The sequence below is a fragment of the Nerophis lumbriciformis genome, linkage group LG27 (assembly GCF_033978685.3).
Source record: "Nerophis lumbriciformis linkage group LG27, RoL_Nlum_v2.1, whole genome shotgun sequence".
NCBI classification, from domain to species: domain Eukaryota; kingdom Metazoa; phylum Chordata; class Actinopteri; order Syngnathiformes; family Syngnathidae; genus Nerophis; species Nerophis lumbriciformis.
The window spans coordinates 18,798,420-18,814,123 of record NC_084574.2 but is presented as its reverse complement, the minus strand read 5'-3'; the positions used below and the strand labels follow the sequence as shown (position 1 = coordinate 18,814,123).

Below are 15,704 nucleotides of genomic sequence, written 5' to 3'. Positions count from 1 at the left end.
CCATCTTACTCAAGCGGTTACAGTAAAAATGTTATGTTATCAATGCAGTAAACTGCATCCAAACACGGTAAAGAAGCTCCTGCACGCTAGCCCGTATTCGCTCCAGTGACGTCGTCTCGAAGATAAAATGGTCTTGTATTGTGGGGAGAATGACTTGTCATGGCTTTGGACATCGAATGTCCATAATGTAACCTCTTTTTGCATTTCTGCTCGCTATTTTGCCGCTTGTGGCTCAACAGTAACTAGACGTCATTACATTTTCCCACGCAACAGAAAGGCCAGAGGGTCAAAAAGGAGTCAGGACGCATGCGTGTTAATCGCGCGATAAAAAAAAAATAGTGCGGTAAAAAACGCATTATTATCGCGTTAACTTTGACAGCCCTAAATATATTGCTACTTTGGTTGTTGTATGCCCCACTTTTGGCATTTTCACCATAACTTTCCCCAGGTTTACGTATTCATACGGTGAACATAAACTAGTCCATTTGTCCCTGTATCCTTAGGCAGAATCAAGTGTCCAAAGAAATAATCCCCCATGTTGACGACTCAGTTTCTGTGAGTACGTATTGGATAAGACTGCAAAATAATCCACCATGGTAATTTATTAGGTTAGCGCCCCCTCTCCACTCATCGCCGTCTTTGCCAACAAGAGTTTTTAATAAAGGCAAAAGGGATGTTGAATGTTAATTTTCCGTTTCATTAATCATTTACATGTATTTCACATTTTTTTCTGCATGTAAATCTATACATTTTCTCTATATTTGTTCTGTGTTCAAATTTTTGCGTGTCTGTAACAGATTAATTGTATTTACATTATTTCCTATTGCGAAAAGCACTTTACTTTTCGTATGATTTGGTCTTTGTCTGATCTTTTGGAAATGGTTAGTACAATCTCAGGAAGAACATGTCAAAAAAGATTATCACCAAGGGTCTTTGCTAGTGTTAAAAGGTGATACGATATATCTTTTTCACAGCATACTCAAAATATTTCATTGGTGTCCTAGACAATTCAAGGTTTTGAATTGTGCAGATGCTCTCATACATTCATCCATAATTTCTGGTGCAAAGCAGATATCATACTGTGCCTAAAGTGAAAGTAAGTAATATTAATAAGTTAATAATTGACTTATCTGTGCTATAACACATCTTAAAATTGACATGATAATTTTACTTTAATTCTGGGTCTTTAAAATGACTGGCCAATGTATTTTTAAATTGCTGACAATTTGTAGTTTGCCCTATATTGATTGTATTTATTTTTGCTTGTTGTTTCATTTAAAAATAAATTTGGCTCCATGTTTATACAAACTAATTGTTACATGCTTTCATCACCTTCATTTGGTGTGGGTGCGAGGACATAACAAATGTTTAGCCCCGCTGATAACCTATTAAAAGTTGTCTGTGGAAACGTGAACCACTTGTGAGTCATGAGCACGGAGCTAAAATACTGCACCAGGTTGAGTGGAAATTGGAATGTCACTTACTGTCACATCAACGCACGCTTTCCGTGGAATATACAGTCTGTAAAAAGGTGTTTCGTAATAACACTAAAAACACAAAATTAAAGTAGTGAAATAAAGTGAATTTTATTTATATAGTGCTTTTTCTCTGGTGACTCAACGCGCTTTACACAGTGAACTTCATTATCTACATCTTGAAGTGTGGGTGAGACTGGGAGCAGGTGGGTAAAGTGTCTTGGCCAAGGACACAAGGACTGTGACGAGGATGGCAGAAGCGGGAATCAAACCTGGAACCCTCTAGTTGCTGGCACGGCAGCTCTACCAACCGAGCCACGCCGCCCCAAAATTGTTAATTTAATTCCTAAACTACAAAACCCAAAACCAGTGAAGTTGGCACGTTGTGTAAATCGCAAATAAAAACACAATACACTTACTTGCTAATCCTTTTCAACTTATATTCAATTGAATAGACTGCAAAGACAAGATAATTAACGTTTAAACTGGTCAACTTTGTTATTTTTTGTAAATATTAGCTCATTTAGAATTTGATGCCTGCAACATGTTTCTAAAAAAGCTGGCACAAGTGGCAAAAAAGACTGAGAAAGTTGAGGAATGCTCATCAACACTTATTTGGAACATCCCACTGGTGAACTGGCTAATTGGTAACAGGTGGGTGCCATGATTGGGTATAAAAGCAGCTTCCATGAAGTGCTCAGTCATTCACAAACAAGGACGGGGCGAGGGTCACCACTTTGTGAACAAATGCGTGAGCAAATTGTCCAACAGTTTAAGAACAACATTTCTCAACAAGCTATTGCAAGGAATTTAGGGATTTCACCATCTACAGTCCGTAATATCATCAAAAGGTTCAGAGAATCTGGAGATATCACTGCACGTAAGCGGCAATGCCTGTGACTTTCGATCCCTCAGGCGGTACTGCATCAAAAATTAACATTAGTGTGTAAAGGATATCACCACATGGGCTCAGGAACACTTCAGAAAACCACTGTCAGTAACTACAGTTTGTCGCTACATTTGTAAGTGCAAGTTAAAACTTTACTATGCAATGCGAAAGCCATTTATCAACAACACCCAGAAACGCCACCAGCTTTGCTGAGCCCGAGCTCATCTAAGATGGACTGATGCAAAGTGGAAAAGTGTTCTGTGGTCTGACGAGTCCACATTTCACATTGTTTTTGGAAACTTTGGACGTCGTGTCCTTCGGACCAAAGAGGAAAAGAACCATCCGGACTGTTATAGGCGCAAAGTTGAAAAGCCAGCATCTGTGATGGTATGGGGGTGTATTAGTGCCCAAGACATGGGTAACTTACACATCTGTTAAGGCACCATTAATGCTGAAAGGTACATACAGGTTTTGGAGCAACATATGTTGCCATCCAAGCAACGTTATTATGGACGCCCCTGCTTATTTCAGCAATGCCAAGCCACATTCTGAACGTGTGAAGCGTGGCTTCATAGTAAAAGAGTGCAGGTACTAGACTGGCCTGCCTGTAGTCCAGACATGTCTCCCATTGAAAATGTGTGGCGCAATATGAAGCCTAAAATACCACAACGGAGACCCCGGACTGTTGAACAACTTAACCTGTACATCAAGCAAGAATGGGACTTTTTTGCACTGTGTTGCTGCCATTAAATTTTAAGTTAATGATTTTTTGCAAAAAAAAAAAAAAAAATGTATCTCAGTTCGAACATTAAATATTTTGTATTTGCAGTCTGTTCAATTGAATATAAATTGATAAGGATTTGCAAATCATTGTTTTCCGTGACGGCTTGGGTTCCCTCCGGGTACTCCGGCTTCCTCCCACCTCCAAAGACATGCACCTGGGGATAGGTTGATTGGCAACCCTAAATTGGCCCTAGTGTGTGAATGTGAGTGTGAATGTTGTCTATCTGTGATGAGGTGGCGACTTGTCCAGGGTGTACCCAGTCTACCGCCCGAATGCAGCTGAGATAGGCTCCAGCACCCCCCGCAACCCCAAAAGGGACAAGCGGTAGAAAATGAATGGATGGATTTACGAATTACACAATGTGCCACCTTCACTGGTTTTGGGGTTTTGTATGTACTGTACTGTATATACTGTGTCCATTTAGACCAGAGAGGAACACTTGATTGATGTTGTGTTGAAGTCATGTGATCTACCACTATTATTGTTTTCTACTAACAAAACTTCCACATATTACTTTTTAGTGTCAAAATACGGCTGTTTAGAGGATTTTCTCCACCAGTCTACTAGCGTCATGCCACATATTTAAAGAGTCTTTCTTCATCCTAACACTTATTAAACGGGTAGGTTTTTATATCATATATTTAAAAATATTGACTTATTTCAGCTCCTATATCTTTACTCTGTGTGCTTGTTTGTGTGAATTGATCACAGGTGGACTCCAATTAGCCTGTAGGAACATCTCAAGGAGAATTAGTTGAAACAGTAAGCCCCTAAGCTCCCTTTTGAGCTTCATGGAAAAAGCTGTGAATACTTATCTAAATGTGATTTCTTAGTTTTTTTCAATAAATTGGCAAACTAATCCAAAAAAAATTAAATAAATACTTTTTCACATTGTCTTTATGGAGGATGGTCTGTAGGACAAAAATGTATGTATTCCATTTTGGAATAAGGCTGTATGTAGCATAACAAATGTGGAACAAGTGAAGCGCTGTGAATACTTTCCCAATACATTGCACATAATGTCTATTTTCATCCTCCTAATGAAGCATTTTGCTATTTTTACTTTCTGTCCATTGTCAAAACAGAGAAAAAAAATCTCCAGAGCGGAACAAGTCAGTGAAACAATGTAGATTTGTTGATGTGTGGCCACTGCATATCATTTTCTCAGACACCACTTCCTTGTCCACCAGCTTAACCTAGTTGCTCAAGTGGAAACCATAGCAACAGACTTGGCGGGCAGCCCCCTTCCTCACCTATCACTTCCTGTTTGAGGAAGCGCTCACATCAGTTGGTTCTTTCCTGAATGATGGTTTTCACACAAGTCTTTCACTTGACGCTTCAGATTACGATCTGACATATACTTTGTTATACACCAATGGCCTTTTTCTCTTGTGAGCACAGACTTTTTATAACTGCAAATGCAGGAACTTTTTCTGTTCAACTTTCTCTGCCTTACTGAATTATTTTCCACCAGTCGGATATATTTCATATAGGAAAATATTTAGGTTTTCCCTCCGGACTCTTTGGTGTGTGCCTGTCAAGTGAGGAGGTGGGGTGAAGTGACGAAGGGCAGATGTTTCTCCCTCATGCTTTGAAGTTGCTCGTAAAGATGGAAGAGCGGAAAGGCTAAGGCTTCTTTCTCTGAGGAGACGTTTGGGGTTTTTTTTTTTTACGAGAAGGGGCTGGCCACATATAGGCAGCACTCTGGCTTGAGTACTGGAAATGTTGGCTTTTTTTTCCCCATTTTACCGCAGAAGCCACAAACCCTAAATGGCAAGCTAACACTTCATTAAAGAAGGCCTGATTTCAATCTTTCGTAACAGCATGGCACTCCAGGGCGGAGTTTTGCAACAAATCTGCTCTAAGCGAAATGTGGATTGTTCTAACACACTCAGCTCAAATGCCCTGTTTTTATTTTGATGTTAGAATAGTTGGTGATCCCTTATGAGCAGGGTTGTCGTAGTATGAAGTTGATGAAGGCATGTAAAAATCAGTTTATACAAAACAACGTCATGAATGTTAATACAAAATTAATATAGCCCTAAAAGTTCAATAATAAGGTTGCTTGAATCAAAATAAGAAGGTCAAAGAGTACTATACACCCCTATCAAAATGGACCCAGACATCATCAAAGCTCACCTTTAAGCATTCACACACAGCACCAACATTCTACTTGTGACAGCATAGGAGAATGTTATGTACAAGTTTCACTTTTGCATCTCATTGCACATAACTGAAGTTATGAGTTAAAAGTTAGAAACAGAGGTGTTACTGGCTTTTAATGACAGAGAGAGACTCAACTCCCAGGAGATGCATTAATAATTTTATATTCATAATGATTTGTATTATCCAATGATGATAATCCTATACGTGTATCAAATAATCTCTACTTGACTCTCTGAAGTAAAGGAAGACTTGACATATTTATAATTATATTTAAATTAATAATGACAGGTTAATGAAACTCATATTCTGGCCACTTAATATTGAATTTGTTGTCAGTTTCTGTAAAAAAAAAAAAAAATCTAACAAAACCAAATTATTTGTAGAGGTTCATATAAATATGTTCCAGGTATTTTTAATCCCGTCTTTAAAATGTAAAAAACCTATTTAAAGGTTTTTACATGTTTTAAAAAGCTGTTTTTAACCAAATTCATGCAATAATTTTTCTTTACCGCATGTGTGGCGATGTTGGGTTTTGGGTGGGTTGGGGGGGCCTTTCCTTTAGTAGTCTTAGGATGGGGGCCCCGAAATTTGGTGCTACGCCCCTGCTTATGAGGAAAAGGGTTCATTGTGTGCAATAGATGCAGTGCTGCCAAATATAAAATTATAGTATTTCTAGGAAAATATCATACATACCCGATTTGATACAACTTATAATGCAGTTTCACATTTAAGTAGACTGACAGCACTGTTGGAAAAACTAGCAAAACAGCTAACGTATTGAAGGGTTCACATTATGGGATTTTCTGAATTATTGATGTTTGGTGCGTCTGGCAACGGTGAATGGACACGTTCTCCACAGCGTTGTGCCAACCGCCCCCCTGTGGTGAGTTAGCTAACTGTCAGAAGTCCAGCTGCATCAAAAACCAATGGCATATTTTAGGTATTAATGGGGTTTCTTGACATAGCAATATAACTGATAAAGGTTTTTAATGCACACACACCAAATAAGATGACAATCAAAGCATTCTCCAATGCAATGTAAGATATAGTTTATGGACTTGTTCTAATGCATTATAATTAGAATCATAACTCTACTGCCTCATAATGAGGGATGCTTTTGAAATTAAACAAATGTGGTTCCTTTCCTAATACAGGTCTACCAGTACCATAAAATAGAAACAAACATTAAGGATCTATATATTTTTTATGGTTTTTGTTGTGTTGGTTGGAAATGTCCAGGAGGATAGAGTTCAGTTAACACAGAAGTTTTCTATGACTGTTTTAGAATCAGTATTCAAATAAAAGCTTGTCATTCTCATCCTTCCCTTATGGATTTTAGCTCATGCACTTTTATAAACGTATGAGATACTTTCCGTGTGATGTCACAATCCAGCCTTGCAGGGTGCGATAGGATGCCACCATGTTGGCCTAAGCTGTAAACAGCCAAACAGAGAGGAAGTAGAGAGGTAAACTTGAAATTGATGACTAATCAATAACCATCCATGTGACTCACCTTTCATAATGACTTTGGCCAGCGCCTCACTGGAGCCAATGTGGTTGGTGGCCACACACTTGTATGTCCCGCTGTCAGCCATTTTCACCCGCGCTATGAGGAGCTGTCCATCTTCAGTGCTCTGACTCCCAGCGGGCAGGTTGGCTCTGCCCACGCGGCTCCATTCAAACTTGATGGGATGCGAGCCGTGAGCCAGACAGCGCAGGGAAAGAGCATCACCAGGCTGCAGCTTCACCTGGTCGGGCAGAGAGGTGGCGTAAGGAGGGCCTGGGGAGAAGGAAATAATGCCGTCATGAAAGGAGATAAGCCGTGGGATGTATTATATCATGTCATTGTTTCACTCACTGTCAACCTCCATCTGTGTGTATGCCTCGCTGTAGCCATGCATGTTGGTGGCATTACAGATGTATTGGCCTGAGTCCTGGCGCCCCACACTGGTTAGTGTCAGGACACCACCAGCCACTGTGTGTTTCCATGGCAATGGTGCTCTCAGCTTTGACCAACTAATGACAGGAGCCGGAGAACCTGAAATAAAGTAAGAACTTCGAAAATGAAAGCTTATGGATCATTTAATAAAGCAGGGGATTCATTTTAGCTCGGAAGGAAAATCTATTCCCACGTGAGCCGGACGGGTAAAATCATGGCATAAAAACCTAAAAATACAACTACGACTAGTTTCTTTAATTTAAAAGTGCAGCTCAATTTTACACTTAGCAAACTCATCTCGCGGGCCGGATTGAGGTCCGTCCCACTATTTGAGAAGCACTGAACTGTGTTATACTATGCTATGTCAGTGCCATCTTGAAGTTAATGTTTTCGTTTTTTTATCTTTACGTGTCAAGATAGTTCTTTACCAGCAAAAGATGCTATTGCACCATTGCCTCTCACGCCACGTTTCTTCCAACACTTATTGGTGCCCCACCCCACTATTTAAGGAGCACTGAATTAAACAGGCTGTTTGGAATTTGCTCAATATAATATTTTTTCTGGGGACATAATTTCTTCACTCCCCCCTGAAGTGAATGATTATTTACTTATCAGTCTGTATGTTTCAAGATATACGCTATTGTCCCTAACCCCCACACCCCTCCAGGCCTCACTTTTTGAAAAGAACTGTGTTATGTTATGTTATGTTATGTCAACATATACATTAAAAAATAAGATTTTGTTTCCGGGAAACAAGGTACAAAACCCAAAACCAGTGAATTTGGCACGTTGTGTAAATCGTGAAGTGAAGTGAAGTGAATTATATTTATATAGCGCTTTTTCCTCTAGTGACTCAAAGCGCTTTACAGTGAAACCCAATATCTAAGTTACATTTAAACCAGTGTGGGTGGCACTGGGAGCAGGTGGGTAAAGTGTCTTGCCCAAGGACACAACAGAAGTGACTAGGATGGCGGAAGCGGGGATAGAACCTGCAACTCTCAAGTTGCTGGCAGGGTTACTCTACCAACCGAGCTATACCACCCCGTAAAAAAAAAAACAGAATACAATGATTTGCAAATCCTTTTCCACCTATATTCAATTGAAAAATGCTGAAAGGTATGTACAGGTTTTGGAGCATCATATGTTGCCATCCAAGCAACGTTACCATGGACGCCCCTGCTTATTTCAGCAAGACAATGCCAAGCCATGTGTTACAACAGCGTGGCTTCATAGTGAAAGAGTGCAGGTACTAGACTGGCCTGCCTGTAGTCCAGACTTGTCTCCCATTGAAAATGTGTAGCGCAATATGAAGCGTAAAATACCACGACGGAGACCCCAGACTGTTGAACGACTTAAGCTGTACATCAAGCAAGATTTGGAAAGAATTGAATAGCTTATTTTATCTCATGTTATACATCACCTTTGGCTTTGTTGATTTGACGGTTTTTCTTCACATTTTAACGTAGAAAAAAATCAATTGTAAGAAAGATTGTTACCACAATTACATACAAATCCTCACTATATTGTGGTGAGAATCTGTATAAAGGCTTTACAAACCATGACATTGCATGCTAACTAATACATAGAGAGACAAACACAAATATGACACTCTGCGCTCCACTCAGTGTTTTTTGTAGCGTTCCTTAAATAACAAAGCTAAGGGCCTGTCGTAGAATATTGTACAGTACTGTAAAATCAATGTTTTAAGATCTTACCAGTGGCCTGACACTCCATAGTGACAGTGTGTCCCTCCACCACTGTCATTTCTTTATGCCTCACTGAGGCAGTGGGCACACCAGGTCCCCCTTCCACCATGACCTCCACTTTGATTTCAGTCACGCCCACTGTGTTCTCAGCTTGGCAAATATACACACCTGAGTCCTCTGGACGCATGACATGCCACTATGTGAGGACATGCTGGGTGTTAGAATATCACCTACAAGCATTGTTCCAGTTAACTTGTAACCTGTATGGTGTTGACGCCATCTATCTCCGCAGTCACCAGTTGCAGAGAGGAACCTTGGCGTCTCCAGTTCAGCTTGGGGCGTGGCCTGCCTGTGGCACGGCACTGCACTGACACACTGTCACCAATTTTGACCCTCACGGGCCCCGTTGGTGTCAAGCGCACTTTGGGAGGATCTGTTAGGAGAAGACTTAAATATGAGTTAAACTAGAGTGTAAAACAAAGACCATCGGACTGAAAATGGATGTAAAACGTGGGAACATTGTCCTGGCAGATAAATACGATACACTAAACCCTTGTTTGCTGCTGTTAATTGGTTCTGGACATGCCAGCGATGTCTGCGAAGTAGGAATCTTTTTTTTTAAAATCTACTATTTTCTTAGCTAGAGCACAAAAAAATATCAGTGGCCACAATACAGCGTAATTTGATTGGTTTGGTCTCATCTAGTGGCCAATACTACTGTGGTATTGATATTTTTTTGTTCATTTAGCCACTGTTACGCTTGAAAATGCTTAATTTAGGAGCAAAATAGTGTAAAATATGCTTAAAAATAAACTGCTCAAAAAAAAAGGGAACACTTAACACAATGTCAATCATTCTGTGAAATCAAACTGTCCTCTTAGTAACCAACATTGACTGACAGTTACTTTCACATGCTGTTGTACAAATGGAATAGAAAGTTTTTTGTGTGTTTTTCCACTTACATTTTTAGTGTGACTCCAAATCCAGACCTCCATGGGTTAATAAATTTGATTTCCATTGATAATTTGTGTGATTTTGTCATCAGCACATTCAACTATGTAAAGAACAAATTATTAATTAAGAACATTTTATTAATTCAAATTTAGGATGTGTTATTTTAATGTTAAAGTAAATTTTAAAAAAATCTGCGATGAGATGTAACTGCAATATTTTTGCACGCTTTGGTAGACATTCAGTATGTTCAGGCTACTCAGTACAATATGGCTAACTCTACCATCGGCCATCCATAATAATACAAGAATAAGTAAAAGTACATCCAAAACTGCCAATGTGTTGTTTATTATTATTGTATTCATTAATTTTTTTTTTTACATTTATCCAGTTTAGGGTCACAGGTGAGCTGGAGCCTATCCCAGCTGACTTACATTCTGGACTGGTCGACAGTCACAGGGAAGACATAAACAATCATTCATACTCACTTTTTTGGAGGGTCTCAAATCTCCACTCACTCATACTGTACCCCTATGTCACGAGCAGGGCACTCAAACCAAAGAGCTTACAGCCTCAGGCCACAATCTGGCACCACTTATCCATGGCTGACCCTTTTTTTATGATGGTTCTAACTAGGGATCCACATTTTTGGCCTTCATCCGATTTCAAATCCTGATACAATACTTTGGCAATAGATTATAGCAAGGGTTCTTCACCTTTTGGCCCGGGTCCTACTCAATTATTAACTCTGAATTAGTCATCTTACTCTGGATTTAAATCGTATTCAATAATCATATCTAACCTACTTAGTTTACAAACTTGTCAAAAGATATGAAAGCATGTGTTAATCACAACATTTATAATTAATAACATAACATAAACCTTAGACTTAGGCTGATTAGAAAAATAAGTATTAACCAAATGCATAAGAAGTGACTTATAAATAACTGACGAAAAATTATGTTGTGCAAAACTAAAAAAACAACATTAATGTATATTTTTCTTAACTAAACTGTCAATGAAATTCAAGTACAAATGAAAACACAGCTTCCCCACATTAGTCATAACTTTTGCGCTTAAGAAAATTTTTTTTTTTTACTTTAGCTCCAGACTTCTTCTGTTTGATATTGTCATTACTGCCACAAGTGGTGGAAAAATGTATTACAACCGAGTACCACAGCGGCCAATACGCACCACAGCTGAGAAACACATTTTTAGCCGCCCTCTAGGGGCGCTTGCATCCCAAAAATAGGCACTAGCCTATTTTTATTTTAAGAAACAGTGGAATATAGAACTGAAAATGTTTCATAGAGAGTAAACACAAAGTAAACACAAAGTTTTTCCTATTACGTTGATAATTTGCTACTATAGTTGGAAATTGGATGATGTATTAAATGTGTGGTATTGAATGCACCAAATTATTTTTTAACAAAATAAAGTGGCTAGTGCACAAGAAAACAAAAGTAAAAATTACAATTGGCTCCCATTTAAATAATTTGGGTTTTGCCCTCAAAGCCTTTCTGTATCCAGAGGCCTAACTCCATGAGTTTGTAAACATTAACAAAAACAAGCAAAAAAAAAAGTTTTATAATAATGTACAAGTAAAAGAAAAATATCGATCTAATCACTTTTGGATAATTTATTTACTGATATAGGTATCGATAGTATCAACATCTGGATCGATTACCCCTATTTTACATTGAAGCTTTGTTGGTTAACTTCTTCTGTCGTCCTGCTCGGTGTGCTTGTAGCTTGTTCCTTTTCCTCTAGTCCTCCAGTGATGTGGCTACTTGGAGGAAACAGAGTTTATGATTCCGCTATGGTGGTGAGGATTAGTTCTGGTAAGCAGCTTTGCAGTGTGGATAGCATGGTTGTAACGATATTGTAATTACAAAATTACCGTGACGCCTGACGGGAACAAACAAAAACTTGCTGTGTAAATCCCGCGCTTAAGCGTTGGCCGGGTCTGAAAATAAACTACATCGGGGCTCCAAGGTGGGGGCGTGGAATGCCGTAAGATGGAAGTGAAGTGTGTTCGTAGTGGATGAGAGGAATTGGGTTTTTTGGACTTTTCCTGAAAAATGTCATCAAAATCTATCCTTAACTTTTTGAGTTATGTTGCTACAAAACAGACAAACACACTCTGGCGGAAATAAGAAAGTCTGCCTTCTGCAAAGCAATGCGTTCCGATTTTAAGTCTTGCATGTGTGTCGGAATATGGAAATGTTATTGTGTCTCTCTGAGCGTACATCTATTTAGAAGGAATCTTTCACTGCACTACAATCTTGAACCATGTAAACACTAGGACACAGCTGTGGTAAAGATCAACTCATCAGCCGATCGCCGATAAGTGAAATAGGGAAAATATCGGCCCGTAATGCAATCCCATGATTGGGAACGGGACATCTCTAGGTCTAACTTTACTCCTGTATCACAGTATATATTAACATTTAACTGTGTTGAAACACGGCACACTGCTAAAGTTTAACCTATTTTACCACAACAATGTAAAAGGTTAATATAGTCCGCTTCTTTCTTTTCCACGCCTCTTTATCTGCTTTCTTTTGTAATTTAATTATTCACTGCATTTATGTATTGTTGTATTTGAAGCAATTTGAATGTTGATAATAGAGGCAATTATTATTATTCATTATCAATATTGTTATTTGTATTGCTCCATTTGTAGTGCAATAATGTTCATTGTGATTACTCCCTGGACACATGAGGACCTTGAATATGACCAATGTATGATCCTGTAACGACTTGGTATCGGATTGATACCCAAATTTGTGGCATCATCCAAAACTAGCATCCAAACAGAAAAATAAATGATTGTTACATTGTTAAAAGAGAAAGTAAGCAGATATTAACAGTAAATGAACAAGTAGATTAATAATTCATTTTCTACCACTTGTCCTTAATAATGTTGACAAAATAATAGAATGGAAAATGACACAATATATTACTGCATACGTCAGCAGACTAAATTAGGAGCCTTTGTTTGCTTACTTACTAATAAAAGACAAGTTGTATTGTATGTTCATTATTCTATTGACGGACAAACTTGCAATAAGAAGCATGTGTTTAATGTACCTTAAGATTTTTTGTTAAAATAAAGCCAATAATGAAATTTGTTGTGGTCCCCTTTATTTAGAAAAGTATCGAAAAGTACCGAAATGTATCGAAATAATTGGTATCGGGACAACACTACTTTGTTATTACTATCTACTTCATTGATTTGTTCTTATTTATAATCTTTGGTATCATACTTGTATATATCGTATTTGCTGATGTAAGTTCTGTTATTGTTTTTGTTTTTTGTTGTTGTCTCTCTGTCTTGTCCCCCTCTTTTGGGCATCTACATCAACAATGTGATTTGCCTGAGTGGCTGGATAGGACATATTAATGAAAAAAAAACAAGTACAAGAGGCTTACATTTAACATTCAGCTGGGCGGAAGCATGCTTGGAACCTGTAGAGCTGGACGCCACACATTGGTACTGGCCATGGTTACTCGGTCGAGCATTAGCAACCGTTAGTACTGCACCACTGGGGCCAATCTTAACATTGTCTATCAAGGAGGGGAAAGGACATGGATGGCAATCTTGGCACCTTGTGAGATAAATTGAAGAAACTATAAGCTTACAGGCAGACACTCCAAACCTGCTAAGGGTTGATCGTTGCTTCTTCTCCACTGCAGCTGACTGTTCTGTGCACTGCTTTCGACTTGGCACCTGAAGCTCACCGACTCGCCTTCGCGCACAGTAGTAGTGCGGGGCTCCACAGTGACCACAAGACCTTGACCTGTGGCTGCAGAGACACAGACACGCACACGCACACACACAAACAGCAACTCTGTGAACCTTTCAATGGGCCAAAGAAACATACAGTGTGAACCAACATCAACTCCAAGCAAACAGTCTGTGTAAATACTTGATGGGCCTCTGATGACTCAGCAAAAACAAGAGAACATTTGAACAAAAACTGAAAATTTTCTAAATTGTATTTTATAACCGTTTTCAGGTGCGGAAAGTATGAACAAATATTAATTATCCAAATATTATTATTCCAAGAGAAATTGTCCTAAAGACAAGATATTGACATTTCTCGAGGGGTCTGTCTGAGTGATCTGTAATCCATCATTTAAATAGATCAAATGTCTGAATCAGTGTTGCGATGAAATGAAAAGCTCCTAATTACCTGAACAGAGCAGAGAGAAGAGGATCAGAACACAGCAGAGCAAGTCCATGATGAGTCGAGAAGAAAGTTCATTCACTTTGTGTGCTGCCAGACTGTCTCTTTCTGCTACAATCATGTTCGACCTTTCACCCTCACCTGCCAATTCACCTCTCTCTCCCCCGCTCAGATCTCATTCCAAGAGAATTTATAAAGTACACTTCTTATTAATACTGTCCTGCTTTTACAATAACTAAGTCATTCCTTAAAAGGCTTCTGTTTTCTTGCAATCTCTAAATACATGTATAATCGACTACTCAAAATGTGTATTGCCCCATCTCTGGCAGTAAGGAACAGGACTGAAGATTTTTAGCATAATATTAGCAAATTGCATTTATGTTAATAGCATGTTGACACTAAGAATATATTTCAAAAATAAACAAAATAAAGAAAGATAACAAAATAATTTAGTTAACAGGACTGTGCTGAAAATGTGTCCCCGTCCTCCATTATAGGTGAAAAATCATCAAATATACAGAAAAATAAATGAGTGAACATAGTTTTGATTGATTGATTGATTGATTGATTGAAATCCAACTTTTCTTACGTATTGGTACCTGCTTATATGTATTTGGGATCTGCATAAGTGTCTAAAATTGTATGGAGGCATTGAGAAGATATTTATAAAACAATCCTGCCTTCCTTCATACTTTCTCCAAACGGTCTGTTCGGAATTAGCTCTGGCTTGTGACGTTTTCTAACCTGGGATGTCAGTGGATTATCCATATATGGTAGAAATTTACTCATACATCCTTGCGAGAGTCAATCGTTTTTAATTTATGTAGGACCCCTTGTACCACAAGATTTTCACAATAAAACCCGATGAACAAAAATGCTCTGTTGATGGTTTGCTTTAACTTGCTCAAGTCACTACACAAACTTTCAGCCTCATCTGAAGTAAAAAGTGCCTTACTTTTAACTTTTATGATTCATGGCAATGTGTCTTCAACTGTGAGGAAGTTGCTTTGAGTGTGTGCAAAGAAGACTTGCAAAACGATGGATTTTCCAAAAAAACTACTTTTAATGGCGGGCTCGGTGACTATTTATGGCAATGGAGAAGACAATGACAGTAGGTAATAATAGTACGTTAAAATGTGAATGGTTTATTTGCAATGTTAGCTGGATGTGTTGTGTAGCTATTTTAGCCTTCTACTGTAAGACAATAATAGTGTCACCGTCCTGCGGCACAATAAAGAATAATTTTCAAATGTTGTGTTGTGGTGAAAGTTAAGTAAACAATTAGATGGCTGGTGGCGATCAACGGTGTCCATATTCCATACAGTCTTAGCAAAAAAAAAACTACCAAAAAAAAACTACTAAACAAAGCTGTTGGCGCGGGGACGAATGTTTAGTCAGGACATGGTGAGGAGGGGTTCATTTGCATTCAACAACTTTTTTAAAAGTCGCCTAAAGCAAAATCTATGCCAAATTTTGACCAGAGAACCACCATTACATGTTATATAGACAAAAATTAGGTGTTTTAAAAATTGGGGGAAAAAATCATAATGACTCTTTTTTTCATATTTTATTTTTAATAATTGTATTAAATATGCAAACAG

The 15,704-nt window shown here is 38.5% G+C and overlaps 1 protein-coding gene across 1 annotated transcript; it reads right to left on the bottom strand.

The window, feature by feature from the left end:
- Window positions 1-6,346: 6,346 nt before the first annotated feature.
- On the bottom strand, window positions 6,347-14,259 carry LOC133624655 (basement membrane-specific heparan sulfate proteoglycan core protein-like). The gene is made up of 8 exons (XM_061988426.1): window positions 14,110-14,259; window positions 13,573-13,719; window positions 13,346-13,480; window positions 9,220-9,392; window positions 8,969-9,155; window positions 7,173-7,352; window positions 6,828-7,094; window positions 6,347-6,747 (listed from the first exon to the last, which is right to left on the bottom strand). The coding sequence occupies exons 1-8, from the start codon at window positions 14,222-14,224 to the stop codon at window positions 6,743-6,745; spliced, it is 1,209 nt and encodes a 402-aa protein (XP_061844410.1). The 5' UTR covers window positions 14,225-14,259; the 3' UTR covers window positions 6,347-6,742.
- Window positions 14,260-15,704: the final 1,445 nt, after the last annotated feature.